The sequence below is a fragment of the Mirounga angustirostris genome, unplaced genomic scaffold (assembly GCF_029215605.1).
Source record: "Mirounga angustirostris isolate CCGP_5_RB_7025 unplaced genomic scaffold, mMirAng1.0.hap1 SCAF_4, whole genome shotgun sequence".
Lineage (NCBI taxonomy): Eukaryota > Metazoa > Chordata > Mammalia > Carnivora > Phocidae > Mirounga > Mirounga angustirostris.
The window spans coordinates 3415105-3441732 of NW_026991712.1; the positions used below are offsets into that span (position 1 = coordinate 3415105).

The 26628-nt window shown below is 42.3% G+C and overlaps 1 protein-coding gene and 1 long non-coding RNA gene across 5 annotated transcripts in view; both read left to right on the forward strand.

Annotated features, from left to right (window-relative positions):
• TRAPPC9 (trafficking protein particle complex subunit 9) overlaps positions 1-26628 on the forward strand; it is a 550504-nt gene that overhangs the window by 20025 nt on the left and 503851 nt on the right. For 3 of the 4 annotated variants that reach the window (XM_054512434.2, XM_064587832.1, XM_054512431.1), the window contains 2 exons: positions 7012-7038; positions 19478-19599. In XM_054512434.2, coding sequence (XP_054368409.1) covers positions 7012-7038; positions 19478-19599 — 149 coding nt within the window. The remainder of the gene's footprint in view (positions 1-7011; positions 7039-19477; positions 19600-26628) is intronic. The other variant, XM_064587833.1, reaches the window with a different exon arrangement.
• LOC135364056 (uncharacterized) lies at positions 12484-19457 on the forward strand. Its single transcript, XR_010410493.1, has 3 exons — positions 12484-17446; positions 18008-18283; positions 18889-19457. It is a non-coding gene; the product is annotated as an uncharacterized LOC135364056 (long non-coding RNA).

Sequence of the window (26628 nt, forward strand, 5' to 3'; positions counted from 1 at the left end):
ACTCTAGACACTTTTTAGAGAAATGTTTCATTTTCCCCGTTGGCTGAACGTAGGCAAAGAAAAGGTTTCAGCTGTTTTTGAAAAACTGCTTTGACTGCAGTAGAGGAATGTCTCTCTTCAGCTTCGCAGAGTGTAAAAAGCTCAGGCTCTTCTACTTTTGGAAGATGGTGCGGCAAAGCCCAGGCAAGGGCCGACAGCACGCCGGGCCCGCTTTACTGCCCTTCCCGCAGACAGGAGTCCAGGCCCGTCACCGCGCTCCGTCTCGTGTGTTGTTTTATCTTGGTGATGACTTCAGGATTGTCTGTCTGTGGCCCCCTCGTCCTACAGCGGCGGGGGCGGGGGGGGGTTGCTGTATGGCATCTGCTCTCTGGGGTGAAGACCAGACAAGCCGATGACCTAACGTTCTCCCTTGAGTTCCTTTCTCAGCAGCTGAAATGCAGGTGTCATTTACTGTTAGTGTGACCTGGAATGTTTCATCTCTTGGTGCCTCAGTTTGTCTATCTCTAAGACGAGGAAGATAGTGACAGTGCTTCCCTCATAGGGTTCCTGTGAAGGTGTGTGAGATGCATACGTAGGGGACCTGGACCTGCCCTACGTGGTCCTGGGTAACCGTTAGCGGCCATGTCAGCCAGAGTGTTAGTGTGGAGTGTTAGGTCTTTTTAAGACTTAGTGATAGGAATTCACAAGTGCGGTTAGAAGACCCTTGACAGCTCGGACTCCAGCTATGTGGTTTTCCAGCAGATGTCCTCGCATTGAGTTATCATAGTTTCAAAAGAATTCTGTAGTCCCCTCCTCTTTTGCTTTAATTCCCCTTTTGTTTTATTTTTTAAACTTTCCTAGTATTCAAAAGTTAGAGGCCACAAATTCTTTTTTTCTTGGAGACTTGCATATGAACCTGTAAGTCTATATAATAAATAAACAAAACTTGGTTTATTAAAAAAATCACTAGGACATTCTGCAATTAATCTGAAAAGAAATGCTTATTGACTTGTAGATGTTTCTTCTTTGTGGTTACTTCTACTCTTTGGTCTGTCTTAGTTTATTAATCATCACCATCATCATCATTATCAAAATAGCTATGAATTATTTGGGAGCTACCTGGCCAGGGGCTGTGCTCAGTGCTCCCCTTGCATCCTGCCTCCCGGCAGGCATGGAAATCCATGTATCCATGTCCCCTCTGTGTGGGTGAGGGATCAAGGCTGAAAGACATGTGTCCCTGGCCCCCTGTCATGCAGCTGGTGGGGGCTGACTCAGGGCCGGGGCCCAGGCTGCTTTGACCGTGCGGCACGTGCTCTGTTGCTCTGCTATCCAGCCTCCCACTGGCTGGTTTCCCGAGCATCGGTGAGTTCATCAGTGCCAGACTTCCGCGGTCTCAGCCTGACGCGGCCTTAAAAGAAGAGACGTCAGTGAGACTATGGGACAGAGGGGCAGAGACTGAAATCGGACACTTCCGCAGTTGATTTAGTCTCTGCCAACAATGTAAAAAGTTAATATTTTAACTCCATAAGCACTAAAAATAAAACATTTTAAAAATGATGACAGTGCAAAAGAGAAGTGGGCTTTGAAAATCCAGCCGTTGCCAATGACTTAGTGCTTGTTTTTCTCTGGTGATGCTTGTTGGGAGAAAAAGTTATACAGACTGAACTGGTTTTATGTAGTCGTGAGTACGGAAGAAAAGAGTAAGTTAGTAAATGTTGAGAGAAAGTAACAATCTAGACTCTTTTCTTTCTGATGATGAATATGTAGGTTTTATGGGACTTGGGCCTTGTCAGCCTTGCTTTTTATGGCCCAAGTATATTTCCTCACTTGTGGAATTTGAATAATGTTACTTAATTTGTGTGATTATGAGAATTAGCTACCTTTTATACAAAGCACCTAAGAGGCGCTCAATAAACATTTACTGTCACAAATAGCATAGATTATTTAGCAGGATCAACTTTGAATACTGAAGAGGGTGGTTTGTTTCTGATGCATGTTCAATAGTATATGCATATGATAATACGAGTATGATTTAAAGTGCTATGGATACAGTGACATTTTTTATTTTATTTTAAAGATTTTATTTATTTAATTGACAGAGAGAGAGAGAGAGTGAGAGAGGGAACACAAGCAGGGGGGTGTGAGAGGGAGAAGCAGGCTTCCCGCCGAGCAGAGAGCCCGATGCGGGACTCGATCGCAGGACCCCGGGATCATGACCTGAGCCAAAGGCAGTCGCTTAACCAACTGAGCCATCCAGGCGCCCCTCCGGTGACATTTTTTAGCGCAATATGAAGTTTTGATGAAATTAGTGTTGTTCTAGTAAGATGGGGAACAGCTAAATTGCCTTAAGCTGGAGAACTTGATGATTTTTTGTACAGAATGTGTGTTTTTACAACTCAGAATTCATATTGCCATGTAATCATTCACTAAAACCTTTAAATTACTAGGAATTTGACGATAGCCAATGTTTAGAAAAATTGATATTGAGCTGTTTCCAGGGAATAAGCTTATCTCTTTTGTGAGTGAAGAAAATTTTGATTTTTTTCTGTATTCTTAAAAGGTTAAAAAATTGAAAATGTTGATTTGACATCATTTTTTTTTAAAAATGGAATAAAAGGGGGGAACTCATGCTGTTTTACGGTGTAACTAAACGTTTTTGTGTTTCAACACAGTTGTATGATTTATAGTTACCAGCTCTTTGGGAAGTATTTTGCAAGACACTTAGGCTACCTACTGTTGGAAAAACACAAATGTGACTTTTATGCATCCAGGGCTAGTATAGCTCTGCTGGGTTTTGGTATAGTGCAAGATGCGAGGACTAGGAGTAGGCTTTGCTACTGAGTGCTGGAAGGACAGACTCCCTGGGTCTCAGCCTCCCTGAGAACGGGGGCTGAACCAGATGCCCAAGACCCCTTCCCGTTAAGGTTGGTTTCCATGAGCCTATGTCTTGTTTAAGGTTCCAGATTAAGTGCTGACTACCACTCCCTTTCCTACAGCAGAATTTCATATTGCTAGCTCAGCTTTTAGTAAGGTCTCTGAGCATCCTATTTTTAAAAATTTACTGATCTTTTCTTAGCATGCAGGCAATTTTTGTTGCACCTTTCCCAGCAACTTGGAGAGCCTTTCCGTGGCCCTAGGCGGTGCCCTTGCGCCTTTGAAAAGTCTTAATTTTCCTGTTTGTGAAAGACTTAACCAATGTTCCTTTAGTTTGATTTTTTTGTTTAATGCTTTGGAATAGTACAGTGTCCGTTATGTCTGGGTGTTCCAGTGAGATCTTATTTTTATTCTGTCATCTCTGTGAAAATTTCAGGTGTGCTGTGTGAACAATGGTGAAACTGGACTCTTCTTCCGATATTAGAGACCAGTCAGCCGTGCTTTCATAAAAGAGGTGGAAACAGTCTCTGGAGTGCCTTGACGCTGAAGAACTCTGAGTTCCCCGAGGGTTCATCGGGGCGGGGTGGGGGGGGGATTTGGTTGCAGGGACCAAGCCTCGTGTTTTGATTGGGTAGGAGTGCGCACGCTGCCACTTGGCCTTGTGAACCTGAGTCCATACTTTCTGAGTTTTTTTCTCATTTGAAAAACAAGGATGCTAATGTCTGCTTTGGAGAATTGTGAGGATCACAGAGAAATTATGTAAAGTGTTTAGCACAGTGGTTATCTCATAAAAGAGCTCGTGAACTTCGGCTGTTATTCTGCACGAAGCCATCATCTTAAGGGTTTAAAATATGAAATGACGATTTTGGGAAGAAAGATGCAGTTAAGAAACGAGTGAACTATTTGAGGAGGGTCAGCAGTTCCTGTGCTCGGACTTCTGCAGCAGCACCAGAGATAGGGCCTTTATGTGGTCACTCTGAACCTATGTGAAGTCACAGAACTTTTTGTTAATTAGTGTCTGTTGGGGCTTAAGGGGGCCCAATCATTGCACTCCTATTTTCTCCACCAGCCAACTGGGAGACGAGACGAGGTGGAAGAGGAGGCAGGTGGAGACAAATGGCACCTTTGTTACTGATAAAGCCCATTCTCCATGAACTTTAGGGATGCAGGAAAATGGGCAGGCTGTACTGTATCCAAAAATGAACAGACTCTCCCGTCCCAGGGGGCTCTGGACCGCAGGGTCCTTCCCATGAGAGGACCTGCCCCTGTCCTCAGGGCGGGAAGCCAAGGACCCTGCGGCGGGCCAGCACCAGGGGAGGAAGAGGGTTTCACATGTGCAGCTCACCTCCCAAACATCCTGAAGTTGGAAGTCAGGCCATTTGAGTGAGGAGGACGAGCAGGGGCCCGCGGTCCAGGACTGTTGTGGGGAGAGACCTCCTCATGGAAATCAGAGGAGCAGGGAGGAAGGGGCTCCTTCCCTTCACTTTCCACAGGTCATGGGGTGGAGCATAAGGGCGCTGCCCAAGAACTTGTAAATGGGAAAACAAGGACGTACGAAAGATGATTAGAAGGGAGGTTTGTGAAATCACCTTAACAGTTACCATTTTTTGAGCACTTAAAATGTGCTACACACGATTCTCAGCGCTTTACATAAACCAATGTAATCCCTTCATCCTCACAGCAACCCAGCAGAATAGCCTTGATTATTGTGCCCATTGTACAGATGTGAAAATTGAGGCATAGACAGGGTGAGCAACCTGACCAGGCTCACGGAGCTAGCAAGTGTCAGAGCAGGGGTCTTGGCTCCCAGAGATTGGCTTTAGGTGTTTGGGGGTGTCAGCCTGTCTGTAGATCTTCAAGGGCATCTATCCATGAGTCAGGGCTCGGTCAGCTTAGAAAGAGTGGCAGAGGGAGTGTTACACGAGTGTTGACCGTGAGAGTCATAGTGATCAGCCTTGATTGCTCGTCTAGGCAGCAGATCTGTCCCTGTAACAGAAGGAGAGTCCCAGTTAATCTAGGAAAATACCTTCCTGCTCGGCTTCTGTCCGTGCTCACCACGTAACCTCCTGCCTGTGATTGGGCTGTTGAGGAGAAGAGTGCTGATTGTTGAACTGAGATATTTTGGTCTGATTGATAATTATGTCTTCTATTACATTAATAAGTTCAACCTCCACTTTTTTTTTTTACGTGAGTCTCTCAGGAGTTTGGTTAATGTGAAATCAGTCCACTAGAGCATGATGATGCTGATAATCAAATTTCTGAGCATGTCAAGGTGCTTCCGTCCATGGCGACCTGGCTGGAGGACACCCTTTCTCTCAGTGTGTGATTTCTTTGGATAGCACCCGCTGTTCCCCCGCCCCCACCCACATAAGACGAGAGGCCTTCTGAGTAGGCCAGATAACAGACAGCAAAGTACACATGCTCCTCTTCCCAATCAGAAAACTATCAAGTGCCTGGAAATGAGCTAATAGAAGGCTTCCAGGAAGTCCAATTAGATGTTAAAGTCCATTTGGTAAAAAGCTGTCCATTTTTTTTGCAGCTGGGCTTTTCCTTTGCTGTTTGAAAAAACTGTCTGGGCCATGTGTCTTACCGACTCCCATTAGATTAGATGAAGGGAATGTAAAAGGCAAAAGAGGTTTGTTCCAGACGGTCCGTCCACACCAGTGAGAAGTGGTAGTCAGCTGCCTGCATGAGACATGAGACAAAGATTTTTACACGTTGAATAGGAGAACTTTAAAAGCTCTGCAGTTGGAGTGCACTTAGTATGGGGCCCAGTCCATCACTCCATGTGCTGAGAGGTCAAATAATTGATGACTCTGAGCAGAGGCAGAAAAAAGTGCCAGTCGCATCCCCTGTTCCATGGATATGGCACAGTGTAGTATATTTGACCAGGTTTTTGCTGAACAAGAGTTTCTAGGGTTATCTGGAAACCCCCCATTCCCCAAGGGTCCACAGCTGAGTGTCCCCTCAGGACATATCTGTCTGCTCTGTCCCTGGGCATGGCGGTGGGGACAGAGTGATGCTGGGGCATCCCTGGCCCCTCTGACTGCCGGTCTCCTCAGTAGCGTGCGGGCTTAATCATCCCTGTCTTCTTTGCAGGGCAGTTCTGAGAATTACACAGAGTGGCTGTCAGGCGTTTGGCTTGGCGTGTAGTTGGCATTCAATAAAAAGCACCTGTTTGTTTATTATAATTGTGGCTTCTAGATTACAGTGATTTTTGTGTCTGCATTTAAATATAGACATTGCAGTACACCAAACAGCTCTTAAATAGGATTGTGGGACCTATTCTTTATATATAAACAATTGAATAACTGCTATTTCAGTGAGAATACATATCATTGGGATATACCTTTTTGAATCTTGCTAACATGTTTAAAAATGATTGTAGCTAGTGATAAACACAACTCTTGGAACCAGTACTTCTTAGGGTGTGTTTTGCCATCATGGGAAATTACCTTCTACAGAGAAGGCTAATTGGATCTCATTGATACTTGGGTAATTTAGCAGATGATCGAGGCTTTCAAAGCTTCTTGATAATAATGAAGTTAACTGTTTTGCATTGTACCTACTAAAAGTTGGAAATCCTTCGCTTGTGAAGCGTCCAGTAATTCAGTGAGTGTGTGTGTGAGTGTGAGTGTGAGATTTCAGGAGGATGGCGCTGAGTGTGAGATTTCAGGAGGATGGCGCTGAATGTGAGTGTGAGATTTCAGGAGGATGGTGCTGAGTGTGAGCATGAGATTTCAGGAGGATGGCGCTGAGTTACTTGCAACAACTTTGCCCTCCATTCCAAGCTGTGGGCACATATTTGCACAAACAAATTGTTATTCCTTTGTCAGTTGGCTTATCTGTGGGAATGAGAAATTCTCGTACTTGATTAAGGAGGTTGGGGGAGCATGCGCTTGGAGGGTGGGAGGGCAGGAGGCAAGGCCCTCCACAGTTTGTGCAGGGTATGACTAATGGCAGCTGTTCTATTTTTGTCTCCTAAAGCAAAAAGGCACTGAACTTGTGACATACTCTTACTCAGAATTGCTCTCCTGATCAGATAGAAGTGTCTCAGAATTTACAAGGGCGATGTGAATCATGAAATGTGATTAGTAGTTGTCTTTAAAAGTAGTTTTGTTTTCCAAATAAAAGACCATAATCTGTTCTTTCTTCCAGGGGCACAAGAAGTTCTCATTGATCCAGGTACATGATCTATGTGCTTAGTTTCTTTTGGTTCTTTTTTTAAGTGCTTGTTTCATGGTGGTGTGAATGAATGGTTAAAATTTCTGGATTGTGATCTTTGGAACATTCTGATTTAAGTAATTTTAAATCAGAACTGTTAAAAGCCTGATTATGGTTTGGTCCTTGTTTGATGGGGCACCCTATTGATTTATGTTGTCTGTTGAAGAGGGGAATTCTTCCTCCAGCATGGTTAAGTGAATGATTTGCAATGATTTAAAATTCTTTGAATGCATTGAGCATGCTTGTCCAGTTAATTTTGAATTTATTCATAGTAATGACTTTGCCCTGATTTTGTGGTTTGTGCCCTCTCAACATGAACTTCAATTCTTGATTGCATTTTGTATATGTATTCTTAACAGAGAAAGAAATTTTGTGTGTTTTACAGAGGTGGGTTTTCCTTTCTTAATTTCTGTTAATTAATATAGCAAAATCTCTTTTATTGCAGTGCCTAATTATTTCATAATGAGCTCTATTATTTTCTGGGTTAATTAGAATCAATGATAAAAGGTAAATAAAAAGAAATGAAACATTTTCTTCTTTTGAAGAATAGAAATCAGATAGTCATGTAAATAAATGCTTTGTGACCAGTGCATTTACGTTAATTTCATTGTGTATCTCCATTCTGAAATGAAATTGCTTCAGGTTTGCAGGTTTTTGTTTTAACATCTGTGTTGAATCCTTCTTTTAGACTGATGTTTCGTGATAGTTTCTTTCTTTCTTTTTTTTTTAAATTTAAGAAATTTTTTCCCCTTAGTTTATTGAGATATAATTGACATACAGTGGTGCTGGTTTCCTATTAGGGTTTATGGAAGGTGTAGAGAAAGGAAAACAGATGGCTTTATTTTGTTTTCAGGGGACCTGAGTTGGTGATGAGAAAGTAATTTGGGGATGGGCTGAAGAACTGAATGACACCCCCCCCACCAGCTGAAAGAGATGAACAATTAAATCAATGTTGGATGCATGGGTATTTGGTCAATAGAAGTTGCTGAGCCCAATCTGGCTAGTTATGCCTGATGGAAAGTACTGAATTTTAGTGTGTCGACCACTACTTTCAGGAGAATTAGATGTTTACACCAAGTAGAAGTAGCTTTGAGCTATCAGAAAACCAGTCATTTATTGAGGTAAAAAAAGAATACATCTTTTTTATTTCTGCAACTTTTCAAAATAAGGTTGAATGGAGATGAACCTGAGTTTAACGTACTGGGGGCAGAAGGGGTGGTCTCTGGGCTTTGTTATATGGGAATGTGTGGGGATCCTGCTGTAGAGGTTGAAGCTGGTAGGAAAGAACCCGGAAATCAGCATTGGGTGTTTGAGGGCATCTTCTGCAGCCGTCCCACATTAGAGAAACGTGGCCTTGATCTTTGTTCCCGAGGGAGAGCAAGTAGAACATTGAGGTTCTCCTCTCCCCCCTACCTTCCAGTTCCTGCTACTTGTGCCTTCTGACCTCTGCTTATGGGGCCTTTGGTGCCAGGGCTGACCACAGCCTCTTCCTCACTTACTAAGGTCTGATCTTTCAGGCCATAGTGTTGAGGGAGTTCAGAGCAAGTCTCCCCAAACTGTGCCTCTTTGGCATGTGGACTCTTTTGAGCTGAAGGCAATTGAAACTCTGTGGGATCAAGAGAAACTTTTGTCCCTCCCCTAGCTACCTAGAAGAATCTCAATTTGGTATCTTTCCCAGAATAAGAGTTATTACTGGAGATTAATTTTATCTGAATGACCCATCGGTATAGCAGGGCGCATAACTAATTGCCAAACATGTGCTTTTCCTTTTATTGCCCTGTGAATTGTGCTCCTCTCTCTTAAAACCCTAGGCCTATCCCGTTCCTTAGCTCAGGATGGCATAGATCCCTCATTTTACCTGTCTTTGTAACTCTCATGTATGTGGGGTTCCCAAATGTATGAAATTAAATTTGATTTTATGGTTAATTTGTCTCATGTCAATTTAATTCTTAGACCAGCCAAAAGAACCGTTGAAAGATAGAGGAAAATTTTTCCTATGCAATAGTTTCTTTTCTGCTGTTTAAACCCTGGCAAATGGGTTGGTAGGGAATCACTTCACAACTCCGAGGAGCAATGTGGTATGATTCTCCCTAGTCTCTAAATCTGAACAGTGAACGTTCTCTCAAGGTTATAAAATTGTTCAGCTCCCTAGAAAACCCATCCACATGAAGTTATGACAGAATTGCATCACTTCCATTTTATTTTTGAAATTTAAATGGATATACTATTCAAAACGACGTGTTTCAGAATTTTTTTTTCTTGCCTGGTTTTCCTACAACTATTTCGAAGGCCAGAAGGGAAAGAGTTTGACAGTCTTGACAGTCTTTGGATGCTTGCTCCGAAGTTTATTATAAGAACCAAGCTTCTCCTCTAGTCATTTCTAGCTTTAGGCTTCTGAGCCCTTGATCAGCATTTGAAGTAGAATGCTTTGTGGGGTCAGATTGCTTTTTTTCTTGTCACTTCTGAATATGTCCTGTCCATTCAGCAACTGTTTCAAGTGAAATGATTTTTTGGCCGATTTCAGTTAATTCAAATTTGCTTTCCCTTTTTTATGTTGAGGGGATTTTCTTCTGCCTATAATAAAAATAAGCAATTTGCGCTTACTGTGTGAAGGCACTGTTCTAAGGAGCTTTTTTCTTAAACAGCTTTAATATAATCTACCCCTTTAAAGTACACAATTCTGTGGTTTTTACTATATTCCCAGATTTGTGCATACATCACCACAGTGAGTCTTAGGGCATTTTATCACCCCAGCAGCAAGGCCCGTGCCCCTTAGCAGTCACTCCCTACTTAGTCCCAGGCAGTCACTCATCTGTCTTTGTGGATTTGCCTGTTCTCAACGCTTCATGTAAATGGAACCATACAACAATGTGACTGTTTTCACTTAACAATGTTTTCAAGGTTCATCCGTGTTGTAGTATGAATCAATATTACTTTTCTTTTTACTGCTGGTAGTACTATTTTGTATGAATAGACTGCTTTTTGTTTATCCATTCATCAGTTGATGGGCATTTGGGTTGTTTCCACTTTTTGGCTATCATCAGTAATGGTACTATGAACATTCAACATACAAGTGTTTGTGTGGACGTATGTTTTCAGTTCTCTTATGCATAAGCCTAGTAGATAGAAGTGCTTGGTCATATGGTGACACAGTGTTTAACTTTTTGAGGAACTGCCAGATTGTTTTCCAAAGTGGTTGTACCATTTCATATTCTCATTGGTGGTGTATGAGACTTCCAGTTTCCCTACATCCTCGCCAACACCTGTTATTATCCTTTTGAGCATAGTCATTGTAGTGAGTGTGAAGTGGTATCTCGTTGTAGTTGTGTTTCGCCTTTCCCTTACAGCTAATGATACTGAGCATCTTTTCATTGTGCTTATTGCTATTTGTATATTTTCTGTGGAAAAATGTCTATTCAGATCCTTTACAAACCATTTTTTACTTGAGTTATTTGTCTTTTTGTTACTGACTTGTAGCAGATCTTTTTATATTCTGGATATAGCTCCCTTACCCGATACATGGTTTTTAAAAATTTCCTCTTATTCTGTGTGTTGTCTTTTTACTTTCTTGATATTGACCTTTGAAGCAGAGATGTTTTAAATTTTGTTGAAGTCCAGTTTATCTGTGTTTTCTTTGTTGCTTGTGCTTTTGGTGTCATATCTAAGATACAAGGTGTTGTATATAAACTTTCCATATAAAGCAACTTAATCCTTACAGAAATTTTAGGTCCTAGTTTATAGATGAGGAATTTGAGATGCAGAAGCATTCACTGACTTGCTCAAGGTCACAGCTAGTAAGTGGTGATGTGGGAATTCAGACTCAGGAGTTTGTCTCCAGCATCTGTCTTCATAACCACCATACTCTGTTCCTTTCTATAGGAATCATTTATTAAAAACTCTGCCTATTTGATTTCTTACTATGTGTTTTTTTTTCTTCATTGGGACCTCATCTCTTTATTTAGCATGCAGAGGTCAGTGTAGGTTTATTTAGGTCTAAGGTAGGTGGAAGCTTTGCTATTAATGAATTTCTGCGTTATTCACCTTCCAGTAATAATTGTTGCTAATTGACCTAAGGAAGTCATGCTTAAGGCTTTTCTGTTCATCATACTAAAAGTAGAGTCATGACTACAGAACATTCAAAGAAAGCATTTGGTTGATTTCATTTGGCTAACCAATGAAATAAAAAACCCGGTTTTGAAATAGATTGTAAGTCTCCCAGATTAAGGTCCTGGTCTTCCTTACATCCGTCTTGTTTGCTTATAGTGTCCAGCTAGTGCCTTTTGTCCAGCAGATCAGTTAGAACACGGTGATCATGGGTCATCATCTGGAGTAACAGAATTCTGACAACAGTATCTGTTGTTTGTTTCACAAGGGAAAAGATAATATAGAAATACTTCTCAGATCTATTTTAAAAGCTTGGAACTTTGAGAAGAGTTCCACAAACCATACAAAGCTATTTTCACTAATTTTAGATCTATCCTAGACACTTTATGGTTACATAGCAGAGTAAACTCATTAACTAGACTTGACAAGAGAAGTGTAATATTGATTATCTTAATTCAAATATTCTGCTTTGGTTAAAGTAATTAGTGCTGTGAGTAAACAAAAATAAGCTTGCATTTGTATGCGACATGGGGATAGACTTCCTCTCTATTTCTATCTGTTTTTTGGGAACATTTTTGTAGCTTTTCAGCAATGTTCTAACTTTAGAATTCTATTTTAAAAATCGTCACTTTGTCTAGTGCAATTTGTGCTGAGTTTAACCTGTCTTAGGCTCAGAATTTCACTGTTTCCTAGGTAAAGATTTTCCTCTCATTATACTGAGTTAGTGTCAGAATTACAGGAATTGTGATTTCTTTTTTTTTTTTTTTTAAAGATTTTATTTATTTATTTGACGGAGAGAGACACAGTGAGAGAGGGAACACAGCAGGGGGAGTGGGAGAGGGAGAAGCAGGCTTCCCGCAGAGCAGGGAGCCCGATGCGGGACTTGATCCCAGGACCCTGGATCATGACCTGAGCCACCCAGGCACCCCAGGGAATTGTGATTTTTAGGTCTTTCCTCTCCATATATTTGAAGTTGGCTATCAAATATGATTTTCTTTCATTTTTTGGGTTTTCTTTATTCAATTAGAATTTTTGAAAATTAATTTGTTTTAACATGTTGTATAAATCTCCCTAGAAACTTCATGTGTGTGCTATTTAATTTGCAAATATTTGTAAATTCCCCAAATTTCCATCTGTTATTGATTTCTAATATAATTCTGTTGCAGTTAGAGATCATACTCTTAGTTCATTTAAATTTATTGAGATATATTTTATGATCTAGCATGTTGTCTGTCCTGGAGAATGTTCCATGTATGCTTAGAAGAATGTGTATTCTGCTCTTATTGGGTGGAGTGCTCTAGATGTCTGCTAGTCCTTTTTTTTTAAAGATTTTATTTATTTGACACAGAGAGAGAGAGGGAGAGAGAGAGCATAAGCAGGGGGAGCGGCAGGCAGGGGAGAAGCAGGCTCCCTGCTGAGCAGACAGCCCGATGCAGAGCTTGATCCCAGGACTCCGGGATCATGACCTGAGCCAAAGGCAGCTGCCCAACTGACTGAGCCACCCAGGCGCCCCGCAGATGTCTGCTAGTTCTACTTGTTGAAGTCTCCTGTTCTTATTTTATTTCTGCTATAGGATTTTTACCATGCTGCCTCCAACTTCCTTTAGCTTGCTTAAAAATCACAACTCCTTCAATATTTCTTCCTGAGTCAATGTCTAATTCTTCTTGAAGGTATATGTCCAGTCTTATTCCCGGGTTTTAATTTTTTCAGGGAAAAGGAATTAGACCCTCATGCAAGACTTGGTTCATTATGAAGGGTCTGACAGCTGTCATTATCACCATGCCCCCGTGGTGGCCTTGTCAGAGCACTCTGTACTGCTGTGACACCACATTCCCAGCGCCCAACCCAGCGGCCGGCTTGTTGGAGGAACACCTGGGGGTTATGAGTGGAAGAATGACCATTCTGCTTGGGGCTCATGATCTTAGTCTGTAATTTGTCTTTTCTAATTTCATTTATATTCCCAAATGTGTATGTTTCAGTGCTCTTATATTTGCAAAAACACATGCTATTTTTAAAATTAAGATGTTTTTAGGATTTATGTATATATGTATTTTCAAATAATCTCTATGCCCAGTGTGGGGCTTGAAATCATGACCCTGAGATCAAGAGTTGCATGTTCTACTCACTGAGTCAGCCAGGTGCCCCCACATTCTGTTTTTAATAGACTTGTTCTATGATTGAGTTTACCAGAATTCTAATTTTTTTCTTTTGATTTTGAAACAACTTAAAACGTCCAAAAAATTCAAGTTTCCAGAATGGTACCAAGAACTCTGGTGTACTCCTCATCCAGATTTCCCATGATTATCATTTGTTTTATTATTTGAACTCTGTGTGTTTACATACAGTTTTTAGGGCCATTGGAGAGTAAGTTGCAGACCTGATGCCCCTGCCCTGAATCCCTAAGCGTGTATTTCCTAAGAACAAGATCATTTATATACCAAAACATAGTAAGCTGATTAAAATCAGGAAATTTAAAATTGACAGAATACCTTTATCTACTCAATTCTACTAACTGTCCCTGTACAGCAGTTCTATTTCTAGAGCCAGGATCCAGCTCAGGATCACACATTGCATTTAGTTTCCACATCATTTAATAATATTTAATCTGATATAGTTTCTCAGCTTTTCGGTGTCTTTTGTGATACTGATATTTTTGAAGAATACCAATCATTTATTTTATAGAATATTCCGCAGTTTGGGTTTGCCTGAGGTTGCTTCATGATTATGACGTTATGCATGTTGCTATGGTGGGGGACGCAGAATAAGTGATGTTGGGTCTTTATTGCATTATATCAGGAAACGCGTGAGGTTGGTTCGTCCCATTATTGGCCGTCACTTTGATTGTTGGCTGCAGTGGAGTTGGCTAGGTTTTCCAGTGTAAAGTTAACTATATTCCTTTTTGTAATTAATAAGTACTTTGTGGGAAAATACTTTGAAACCATGTAAATATCCTGTTTTTCATCAAACTTTTACCTACTAGATCTGGCATTCACTGAAGATTTTTACCTGAGTCAGTTGATGGTTGTCAAAAGGTGATGTTCTAACTTCATCATTACTTATCCATTTGCTGGTTAGCATTCTCATACAAGTAAGAGCTTTCCCGTCCTCTCAGTGCCTCCCTCCCTCCCTCCTGTCTGTCCATCCATCCATCCAGCCAGCCAGCTGTCCCTCATTACTGTGGACTTATGGATCTTTATTTAGTGGGTTCTAATCCATTGCTTTCATTCTTTATTTTTCAGCCCATTGGCTAGATTTGGTCAGTGGGAGCCCTTCAAGCTGGCTCTTGTATCCTTTGATATGGTCCTCATCAGTTTTTGAGCCTTTCTTTACGTTCTGGATGGAGATATTTATGTTCGTTTTGTACTTTCCCTGTCCCAGCTTTGAAATCAGACATCCCTCTCCAGTGTTCTAGTTCCTTTTGTTGGCAAATGGTATTTAGAAACCAAAATCGGCACTGAACATGCCATTGCTTATAGGCCTTTTGAGAAGTTCATAGTGTTATCTAGAGTTCATACTCTCCTATCTCTAATTCCAGTCCAAAACCTGAGGGGTCGTTCCACTCTTTCCCTGTGTTACATTTATATCTTCCTTCTCTAGCAGTGAGAAGTCTGGCTCCCGGTATCGTCAATATATTTACTCATTTTCTTAGTCCTACAGTATATATAGAAAGTAGTTTCAGAATTACCAAGCAATGTCCCTATAGAAACAAACCTTTAAGTAGAGTGTAAGAGTTGTGTGTGCTCTTTCTGTCTTTATACCGAGGATAAATATACAAGGTGCCATGATCAGAAGTTGATTGGGTTTGTCCTTTAATCCTTCCTGTCAAGGTAATTATGCTATTTATTTGAAATGTAGTTAGGCTCATTTGTTTCTGTTTGTATGCCATTATAGTGTTCCCCTATCTTTCTTCCTTCCTCCCTCCATCCCTCTCACCTCCCTCTCTCCCTTCCTTCCTTCCTTCCTTCCTTCCTTCCTTCCTTCCTTCCTTCCTTCCTGCCTTCCTTCCAACATGAAAATGGTTCCCAGTGTCAAAACTATACAAAAGATTATACCCAGAGAAGGGTCACTGCCTCTCTTACCCCTCTCACCTCATTCCCATCTACCTCTGCAGGAGACTAGTCTCATCTGTTCCTGGTTTTTCACTCTGGTGGGGTTGTTCGTTTGCTTGTTTGTTGTTGAAGAAAACCAGACAGATGTTCTTATTTCTGTTTCTTGTGCGTAAGGTGGCGTATTACACACGTTCTTTTATATTTGGCTTTTTTTGTTCTGCCATGTTTGCCAGCATATCCTGGAAACCGATCCCTGTCAGGTGATGGGGACCTTCCCCACCCCTTTTCACAGGTGTGTAGCACGCCGTGTGCATGTATGTGCCATATTCTGTTCACCAGTCTTCTCATGGACTTTTTGATTTCCAGTCGTTTGTAATTACAAATGCTGCTCCAGTGAATAACCTCATACATGTGTATTTCTGTGTTATTGGCGTTGGGTCTTCAGCATAAATTCCTAGAAATGGAATTCCTGGGTCAAAAGGTTAAAAAAATATGTAGACACACTTTTATTAGGTTTTACCACCTCTCTCTCCATAGAGGTCATAGCATTTGGCGTTCACAGGAGCCATGCCCGAGGGTGCCTTTTCTCTCCAGATTTGTTAACAGCTCGTTGCTGTGCTTTTACATTAGACCAACTAGATATACTGTAGGTGACATTCCACAGCTTTTTAATTGGTGAGGGCCATCTTAATAGTTTCCTTTTGCAAATTATCTGCTCATATCTTTTGCTCATTTTGTTCTATTGGATTTTAGCTTTTTCTCAATTTTTATGACCTCATTATATATTAGAGCTCTTAGCCCTTTGTGATATATATTGCAAATACTTTCTCTCAGATCGTCATTTTTGTTTTAGCTTTGTGGTATTTTTGCTGTATTTTTACATAATTGAATTTATGAGTTTTTAAAATTGCATTTGGATTTGCATCATAGAGAGCCTTTCCCTATATCCAGGTTTTAGAGGAATTCACCCATGTTACTTGAACTTCTTTTCTGGTTTTCTGTTTTACATGTAGATCCTAGAGCATTTGGAGTTGATTCTTGTGTTTGGTGTGAGGTATGGGTCCGTATGGGTCTGTTCTGAGCTTTTTCCAAATGGCCATCCCGGTGTCTCAGTACCATTCATCAGAAACTCCCGCTCTGCCCTGGTGTTCGAAGCGCTCAGGCTCACGTCCTGACCTGTTGGCAGCGCTGTCTCTTTGCTGGCCGTCTGCAGATGGCGTGAGGAGCATCCATGTCACAGGCGCTGGTTTTTCAGTAGGACAGTGGATGTGAGTGAGCCAGTGGGGGGCCGGCCTGCCCGCTGCTGCTGGGCTCACTGCCATACCATGGGTGCCTCCCTTCTCTGAGCCCTGTTGCTGCTCTTCTCTCTCACGGTTTGTCTCTCTCCTGCCTCCTCTGTCTCTGCTTTATGCCCTCTTACTTCTGCTTTGTTTTATCTCTGTGTGCGTTGCCTTTCCAGTTTTGTGCTTTGGATGCCATCTTGCACATAAGACGACCCTGTAACTCTCTCCCTGGCTCTTGAATGAATGAATGATTGTTGGATGGATGCCTGAGAACCGTTGTGATGATGTTGTTTTCCGAACTTTCCCCCCACTTCTTCTTTTCTTTTCTTCTCTTTTCTTTTTTTCTTTATTTATTTGAGAGAGAGAGAGAGAAACAGCATGAGACGGGATAGGGTCAGAGGGAGAAGCAGGCTCCCCGCTGAGCCGGGAGCCCGATGTGGGACTCGATCCCAGGACTCCGGGGTCATGACCCGAGCCGAAGGCAGTTGCTTAACCAACTGAGCCACCCAGGCGCCCCCCCGCCACTTAACTATGTCCTCTCTTTTCCTTTCCTCCTGCCTGGCCGTCAGCCTGCCTGTTTCATTGATTTTTCCTCTTTGTAGACTCAGGCTGTGGTCCTGATGATTCCTTGTTTCACTGGTTCACACTAACATTACACGGAGGCCGTCAACACTTTGTACATGTCAAGAAAGATTGAATCTATTGCATACTAGTTTTTTAGAGCTTGTTCTTCTTCTTCTTCTTCTTCTTCTTTTTTTTTTAAAGATTTTATTTATTTGACAGAGACAGCGAGAGAAGGAACACAAGCAGGGGGAGCGGGAGAGGGAGAAGCAGGCTTCCCGCGGAGCAGGGAGCCCGATGCTTGGCTCGATCCCGGGACCCTGGGATCATGATCTGAGTAGAAGGCAGACGCTTAACGACTGAGCCACCCAGGTGCCCCAGAGCTTTTTTTTCTTTTATTGAATGAAATGAAATCACTGTGACCCTTAGTGGTAAGCTCTCTCCTGAGCTCTGCTGTTGTTAGTTTCTGACACATTGTGTTGTTCTGGGTTGTTGCCCGTGGAGTTCCCCCAGCATCAATACTGGTGTTTAATTAATCCTTAAATGAACCCTCGTTATCATTGGTGCCATTTCTTTAAAAGTGGAGGGGGCATTTGCTTCTTGATCGCATACTGTTTGGAGGAGAGGAGGTACCATGAAGAATGAAGGACCCACCTCACTCTGGCCCCTGTTGTTTCCCTTCCTTTCTTCAAGGGAAAAGAGTAAAAGTCAGTGATAGAAAGATAAATTGTTGGAGCCTATTAGATAAATCAAAACTGCCTATACACTTACTAAATATTCTTTAAGCCAGAAACAAATGTATTAATGCATGAAAAACACACAAAGCATAATATTATGTACGATATTGAAAAACGTAGGCCCAAGTTTGAATCCTACTTTGGAGTCACTAGCTCTGCAATTCTGAAAACTAACAAAGAATATTTGCCTTCCCAGGACTTCTTCCCTCACCTGCAGGAATGAGGTACACTGGGAGCCTCCCTCACAGTGTGGCTGGGGGCTGTGAGGGAGAGCATGGGAGGAAGTCCTTAGCACACATGCTGAGTCCTTCTGCGTGCAAAATCATGTATCTTGGGCTCTGCTGGTGTTGTAAGCACTCCGTGTAAACCCTCACTGCTCTGAAGGGATGCCGTGTGGCTTGGAGATGGAATTCTCAGTTCTGTAAGGATTGTGTCATCGGGCCTTGATGATTTGAATCTGTTCTTTAAAAAGGTATATATTTTAGGTTTTTCAAGCATGCTCTTTTCTCTTATTATTTATAGTTCTATCCTCTCATCCCTTGCTGTGATTTTCACAGAATCTGGAGGAAACAAGATCCCAAGCCACCTGCCTCTTAATGGTTCCCTGTTGTCCTTCTTTCTTCCCTAGCTAGAGGAGGGTTTTGTACAGGAGCCTGTTTCTGTTTCCCTTTTCTTGGAGTCTCTCTGTCCGTTTGCGCATCTGCCACCTGTCCATCTGTCTGTCTATCCACTCATTCTTTTGTCTTGTTCCCCAAAGTATTTAAGGCAGCTTACAGAATAACAGAATACCAAATAAGCAGGAGAGAATTGGGCCAAGATCAGAAGCGAGGGTAGGACTTGAGCTGACACGCGTGTTATGGGCAGTGAGATGCATGCCTGGGCCTCAGGGATTATAAGGATCGGCAGCAGCCTCATGCCTAAGCCCCCAGCAGGTGTCAGGAAGACGGGGTTTGTCTGAGAGATAAACAAGTGGCTTAGCAGGAGCCCAGCTTTTTCTGTTACTGAGGCTTAAGAGAGTATTTTTTGTGTTCTATGAAATAAAAAACTATTTCATCTTTTTTTTTTTTTTCCTGTCAGAGTTCCATGTGTAGTTGGTTATGTTCTGTAAATGGAGATTTCTCCAGAACTCTTCCCCACGTGAGTCTGATGGCCGGGGAATTCGTCCATTCTGCTTAGTGACAGAGGTTGGCCAGAAATAGAAAATGGGAGCCACAGACAGGATACTAGTCTTTGTCAGTTCTATTTCTTTAGTGCTGGACGATTTGGAAAACACTTTCATGTAGTTTATCTTCGTTTGAGGACGCGTGCAGCCTCCTGCTAGCACTCAGCTTAGAGCCGCAAGGTAACGCGTGCCGACTGTGTCGTCTTCAAGATGGCAAAGCTAGTTATTACGGACACGTTACTTTTATATAATGCATCCCATGTTCTTTAGTAAAAGTCTTCAATAAGGAGGAAAACTTACTCTGAGTTAATTATCATTTAATGCAGTGCTTTGATGTAAGACTTACAGGGGACATATAAGCTAGAAGAATTTAAAAACGGCTTCATTATTTAAACGGGGTGGGGGGAAGTATTTAAGTTTTATTCTCTCTGTGCCCTTCTTTCAAACAAACAAAGAAGACAGAAAAAGCCAAAGATTATCTCTTTTCTTCCTTTTGGTTTGCAGGTGCCCTCACGACCAATGGCATAAATCCTGACACCAGTGCTGAAATTGGACGTGCTAAGAACTGTCTTAGTCCCGAGGACATAATTGACAAGTATAAGGAGGCCATTTCCTATTACAGCAAGGTGATTTTACTGCTTTGTAAACCCCGTCCCTAATTGTGTTGTTCTAACCAGGAGTTCCTGGTTTACACCGTGAAATACTATAGTATCTCCCAATTATTTGGTTCTGTAAGTATTCGTGTATTATACCCTAATGCATAACACTATATACCTAAAAGTATTTTTTATTTCTGATTCAAAATAATGTATATTTAATTTGATATTTGGAGAAGGGGGAACAAAGACTATCAGAGCCCCACTACTCAGAGATAGTCATTTTAACCCTTTAGTATCATTTTCTGGTTGTTTTGTCAACGCATATTGCCGATATCATAAAACATGGCGAGCGTTCGGTGCTCACTGTGTGGAGCCCTGCAGTTCTGATTTGGCGCATCATGTGTTCCTCTGTGTAGTTAAATCTTCCATGACGTGCGTTTTAATGCTGTGCCTAGCATCCCATCTTCTGGATACACCATTCTTGTTACTCTGGATTTAAAAAAAATTTAAATTTCAAATATCCTTTCTGAAATGCTGAGGACGAGAACTCCAGCTGTGCAGGAGTGAGGCAGCAGGGGCAGGTGGGGGCCGCCCGCCTCCCCCGCCCTTACTTCTTAGACTGACGAGTGTGCACAGTCTGGTACGGTTCTCATGACCGTCGGGCCCGTGAAGCATACGTGTGGATGTGTATCTCTTACTTAGGAAAGTGCGGCTGTCCCACGCATGTCGTTCGGCCGCTTGCTTCCTTGCCTCAGAGGTACCGCGTGGGTGTCCTCCCACTGCAGGCGGCTGCCCTCGTGCAGATAGGGTGGGCAGCCCTCTAACGCGTGGAGGTGGTCACTTATTATTTATTCATGCACGCCTCCCGTGAGAGACTGCCGTGAGCCCAGCTCGGGGAGTGGCAGCACCTGGAGCGACATGACGTGCCTGCTCCTGCAGAGCTCACAGCTTGTGAGGTTTGCTTCATTATCATCCTTGGGTGGATACTCAGGCTTGCTCACTTCCCACTGCTAGAAAAACAGTGCTTCAGTGAACATCTTTGTACATACATTCTTGTGTTTTTTTTTTTTTTAAGATTTTATTTATTTATTTGACAGAGAGAGAGAGACACACAATGAGAGAGGGAACACAAGCAGGGGGAGTGGGGGAGGGAGAAGCAGGCTCCCCGCCGAGCAGGGAGTCCGATGTGGGGCTCGATCCCAGAACCCTGGGACCACAACCCGAGCCGAAGGCAGACGCTTAACAACTGAGCCACCCAGGCACCCCATTGTGTTCTTTTTTTTTAAAGATTTTCTTTATTTGAGAGAGAGTGAGCATGGGGTGGGGGAGGAGCAGACGGAGGGGGGAGGAGCAGAGGGAGAGGAAGAGAGAGAGAGAGAGGGGGCAGGGGCAGAGGGAGAGAGAGAATCCTCAAGCGGACTCTGCGCTGAGCACGGAGCCCGACACGGAGCTCGATCTCAGGACCCTGAGATCATGACCTGAGCTAAAACCCAGAGTTAGATCCTCAACCGACTGAGCCACCCAGGTGCCCCTATTCTTGTGTCCTTTTTTTTTTTTTTTTTTTAAGATTTTATTTATTTGACACAGAGAGAGATAGCACAAGCAGGGAGCGCGGCAGGCAGAGGGAGAGGGAGAAGCAGGCTCTCCGCTGAGCAGGGAGCCCGATGCCGGGCTCGATCCCAGGACTCTGGGATTGTGACCTGAGCCGAAGGCAGCCGCTTAACTGACTGAGCCACCCAGGCACCCCTATTCTCGTGTTCTTGTCTGATTATTCCTTTAGTTAAGATCTCTGGGAATTTAATCACTGAACATGATGTTTACATTTATCATAAATTGCTTTCAAGTTACTCCTCAATTCCTTCCCCAACAGGGAATGAAAAGGGGAAAAGGGGTAGAATTATTTATTTAACCAGTTCTCCATTACTGGATATTATGTCATTTCAGTTTTCCTTCCCACAATGGTAAACAGAGATCTTATAAATGCCCCAATAGAGAAATCTTTTTGGACTGGTTTTTTTTTTTTAAGATTTTATTTATTTGACAGAGAGGGAGAGAGCACAAGCAGAGGGAGCAGCAGAGACAGAGGGAGAAGCAGGCTCCCCGCCGAGCAAGAAGCCCGATGCAGGGCTCGATCCCAGGAACCTGGGATCATGACCTGAGCTGAAGGCAGATGCCTAACGACTGAGCCATCCAGGCATCCCTGATCTTTTTTTTTTTAAGGGGACAGTCCCTAGAAGTGGACTTGAGTCAGAGCAAACATGGTATTTTTAGAGTTCACTTATACATTGCCATATTGTCCTGCAAGAAGGTTAACAGTCTGCTGTCTTACAAACACTAGCTATTAGGATATTTGCCACTATAATGGGCAAAGTAACTTTTCATTGTTTCTCTTTGCATTTGATTACCAGTGAGATGCTGAGCATTTTTCACTTGTTACCATTTACATTGCTTACATGAATTACCCATTTGTGTCCTTTGCATACATTTAAGGTGGGGTGTTTTTCTTGTTGCTTTTTTATTTATTTATTTTATTTTTATTTATTTATTTATTTTTAAAGATTTTATTTATTTATTTGAGAGAGAGCGAATGAGAGACGAGAGCATGAGAGGGAGGAGGGTCAGAGGGAGAAGCAGACTCCCTGCCGAGCAGGGAGCCCGATGCGGGACTCAATCCCGGGACTCCAGGATCATGACCTGAGCCGAAGGCAGTCGGCCACCCAGGCGCCCTCTTGTTGCTTTTTTATAGTTCTTTGTATATTATGGATATCAGGTTCTTACCTTTCATCAGTGTCTATTACAAATCTGTTTCCTAATGTTGCTTGCCTTTAATTTTGCTCATGAGGTTTTCTTTTTGTTTGTGGTCAAAACATGTTTTTAATATAGTAAATCTTTTCCTTATGGGTTTTACCTTCAGTATTATGCTTAGAAATGCCTTGACAATAGAATAAAACTCCTTTCCTCAGTTTTTTTAAATCTCTGAAATAAGGATGATGATAGTACCTTTCTCAAAGGGATACAGTGAGGATCACTGCAGAGTGAAGTACCTGGAAAATATTGTATTAGCTGTTGTTAGCATTTTATTTATTTATTTATTTATTTATTTAAAAAAGATTTTATTTATTTGAGAGAGAGAGAGGGAGAGAGAGCAGAGAGAGAGAGAGCAGAGAGGGAGAAGCAGGCTTCCCACTGAGCAAGGAGCCTGATGCAGGGCTTGATCCCAGGACCCTGGGACCATGACCTGAGCCGAAGGCAGACGCCTAACCGACTGAGCCACCCAGGCATCCCTGTGTTTTATTTATTTATTTATTTATTTATTTATTTATTTATTTATTTATTAGATATTTTATTTATTTGACAGAGAGAGAGATAGTGAGAGCAGGAACACAAGCAGGGTGAGTGGGAGAGGGAGAAGCAGGCTTCCCGCTGAGCAGGGAGCCCGATGTAGGACTCGATCCCGGGACTCCGGGATCATGACCTAAGTCGAAGGCAGACGCTTAACGACTGAGCCACCCAGGCACCCTATTTATTTTTTAAATAATTAATTCATTAATGAGAGAGAGAGAGCATGTGCCCAAGTGCCCATGAGCAGGGGCAGGGAGAGAATCCCAAACAGACTCTGTGCTGAGTGCGGAGCCTGATGTTGAGCCTGTTTGCTTGACCCTAAGACTGTGACTTGAGCCGAAAGGAAGTGTCTGACGCTTCATCGACTGAGCCACCCAGGTGCCCCCATTGTTAGCAGTTTTAAAACATTTAGCTTCTTACCTATAGCTTATTTTGTGTACATTATGACACAGCGATATTATTTATTTTTTCCAGGTTACTATCTGATTGTTCTACCATGACTTATTGAATGCATACCTTTTCTCTCTGATTTGAAATCCTACTTATCCATATTTTGGAGTCTAATTCTGACCTTTTTATTCCTTTCTATGAATTTCTTTTCTTAGTCTAGCATCATGATATTTTATTTCCTGTAGTTTATTTAATATATGATAGTATGTCTTCTTTTCTTTAAAATTCCTTCCTCTGATCCCAGATTTTCTTGGCTAGTAATTTGACTTTATTATTCCTAAAGAATTCTGGAATATTTTGTTCAAGTTACAGAAAAAAAAAAAAAACAGATTGAAATTTTCATGGGGCTTGCAATAAGTTTTGAATTATTTTTAGGCGAACTTATATCTTTACAAAATTACTTTTCTCTATAGAATATGTTAACATCTCTGCATTTACACATCTTATTTTAAGTCCTGCAGTACACTTGCAGTTGTCTTCATCAAGAACGTAAGTGTTGTTTTTAAGTTTATTTCTAGTTATTGTATGTGTTTTTGCTAATTTTGTAGATGAGATTTTTTGCCATTATATTTTTGAACGGCTAATAGCTGATACGTAGAAAGGCAGATTGAAGTTTTAATATTCATTTTGTAACTGGTTAGTTAAAAATGATAAGTATTAAGTACTTTTTCCAGAATCCTTTCTTTTCTGTGTTTTCAGTTGTTTCTAAGATTATCACAGTGACCATAGCTAAGTTCTGTCAGTGGGCAGACAGGTGGAGAGAAGTCATGTGGCTTCTAGCAGTTTAGTGGCTTCCTTTGGACTGGAGGAGCAGAAGGACCCCGGGTTAGGGCAGGGAAGGAGGCTCTGGACGTGCACAGGAACCAGGCTCTCCTGCCTCAGTGGCACAGCCCGATGGGCGTGGCAGGTGGGTGCCACCTCACCAGCCAGGGCTCACTGAGAGTTACTTGCTGTCTGTAGCTCCGTGTCCGCCAGGACTCGAGACTTGTCTGCCACGGGCGCAGCAGGGGCGTCAGGTGGCCGTGGGTGATGAGTTTTCCAGTCTGAGAGTGGAAAGAGCAGACTGAGCTGGGTTTGAGTCTCTCCTCCCGTGTCTCAGGCTGTCTGACTTCAGTCCAGCTGTGTGCTCTCTTTCAGCCCAGGTTTCTTTTCTCTCGAATGGTGACATGCAGGCCCGCTGCACCGAGCTTTTAATTTGTATATATTAATGCCTACTCCAGTGGCAGGCTCATTCGTATTGCTCAATAAAGAATTGGTCACTGTCTCTCCTTCCCTGGTTGAGTATGTGTTCAACAAAACGTCTGGGAGAAACCAGTTCCTCGTATTGTGTACGTGACGCAAGTACAGCAAATGGATGTCTTGCCTGTCTCTCTGGCTGTATTTTTTTTTTTTTAGATTTTATTTATTTATTTGACAGAGAGATACACAACGAGAGAGGGAACACAAGCAGGGGGAGTGGGAGAGGGAGAAGCAGGCTTCCTGCTGAGCAGGGAGCCTGATGGGGGGCTGGATCCCAGGAACCCGGGTTCATGACCTGAGCCGAAGGCAGACGCTTAACGACTGAGCCACCCAGGCACCCCTCTCTGGCTGTATTTTTATTCGTTTGCTTCATTTATCTCTTTGCTCCTTTTCTTTCCTCTTTTACATCCTCCACCACCATGAAGTGACAATAGTCCAGGAATATTTGTGCACTTCCCAGATCTGAGTGTATTTGATTCATACACACACACACTCTCTCTCTCTCTCTCTCCCTCTCTCTCATCAGGCTACCTCCCACTTACCGAGGGAGAAGCACCGCCTTTGGTTTTCATTCATTGCGAGTGATTGCAAAATCTCTTAAGCAGACTCTTGGTGGCTTCATGAATGATTTTTTATTGGATTTCTGATTTGTGGCCAAGGAAATTCTCTCATATTAGAAGAGATGACTGGAGACATAGACCTTCTGCCGAGATAATGGTGTTGGAAGGAACCGTAGAGAACATATGGCCCCATACCTTTCCATAGCTGAGATACTAAAGCCCCGAGAGGTTAAGTGACTCTATCAAAGTCACACAGTGGCAGTATTTGGACCGGAAGCTAGGTCTTCTGTCTTCTTGTATACGCAGATGAAAAGACAGCTGGATTGAGAGGCAGAGGACCCTCCTTGCTTGAGTTACAGTGTCTGGGCAGAGGTCTCAATGTTCATCTGCCTTTAGCTATGTTCATGTGGCCTCTCCAGTGAAGGTCACCTCGTCCCTAATGGAATATTTCCACCTTAGTTTTGGAGTCGGACAGACCTGAGTTCAAATCCTGCCTCCACCAGTTACTAGCTTTGTAACCTTGGGCGAGAAACTTTACCTTTTTTAGTCTCATTTTGGGACATAAATTAAGGGTAATATTTGTTTTAGGGTTTTTGTTTTAGAATTGAATGAGCTAATTCCCTCATTTATTCCTGAAATATTGGTTGTATGGTTCTGTGCGGAGACCTGTGCTGGTGATTACTAAGGACCCAGTAGTGAGAACGGTGCTTGGTCCCTGTGCTTGGGTTCCAGGAAAGTGCTTGTGGGAGACTAGGTATGTAGGTCGTTAGTAACTGTCCTTTCTTTTCCTAATCCCCGCTGATTGTGGATACCTTTCTACTAATGTATGAACAATTTTTTTATGATCGCAGTTCAAATCTCTTTGTAATATAATTAAAAATATGTAAATACAACGTAAAATATGTGAAAAAATGGAGTTGACTTTTATTCTCACCTACGTGGAGGTTTTAAGGGTTTTGAAGGAAAAGAAGTTATTTAATTTCAGTGGAATAAAGTCCTTATGTTTGTTGTTGTTGATAAATGGTCTATAAAACTTGGTAGATCTCTGACTTCAGAGTTGGTAGTTAGGGAGGTATAGTTTCTTTTCATAAGTGTGTCTGATAATTGTTGTATATATCACAAATTATGGACATGTCACATATTTAAAAAGAGGGGAACACGTAGGCCTACCCTTCCCAGCACAACGATTTCTTTGTCTGCCTTATAGAGAGAACTTTAGTAAGAAGCATGAGCGATTCTACCTTTGCTTCTTCATGATTGGGAAACGGGCAGGTAGGCCTGCCAGCCCTTCAGGGCTCTCAGCACACACTGGCTGATGGAATGTGGTGACTCCCAGTGTTTGATGCCCGTGAAGAGTATTGGTGAGGGAACCTCCCTACCCTCGGGCACTCATGTACAGGGACTCACCTCTGTACATGCAAGTTTTTTCAGATACTTCAACTGAAAATCACTCCAGCTCAGGATA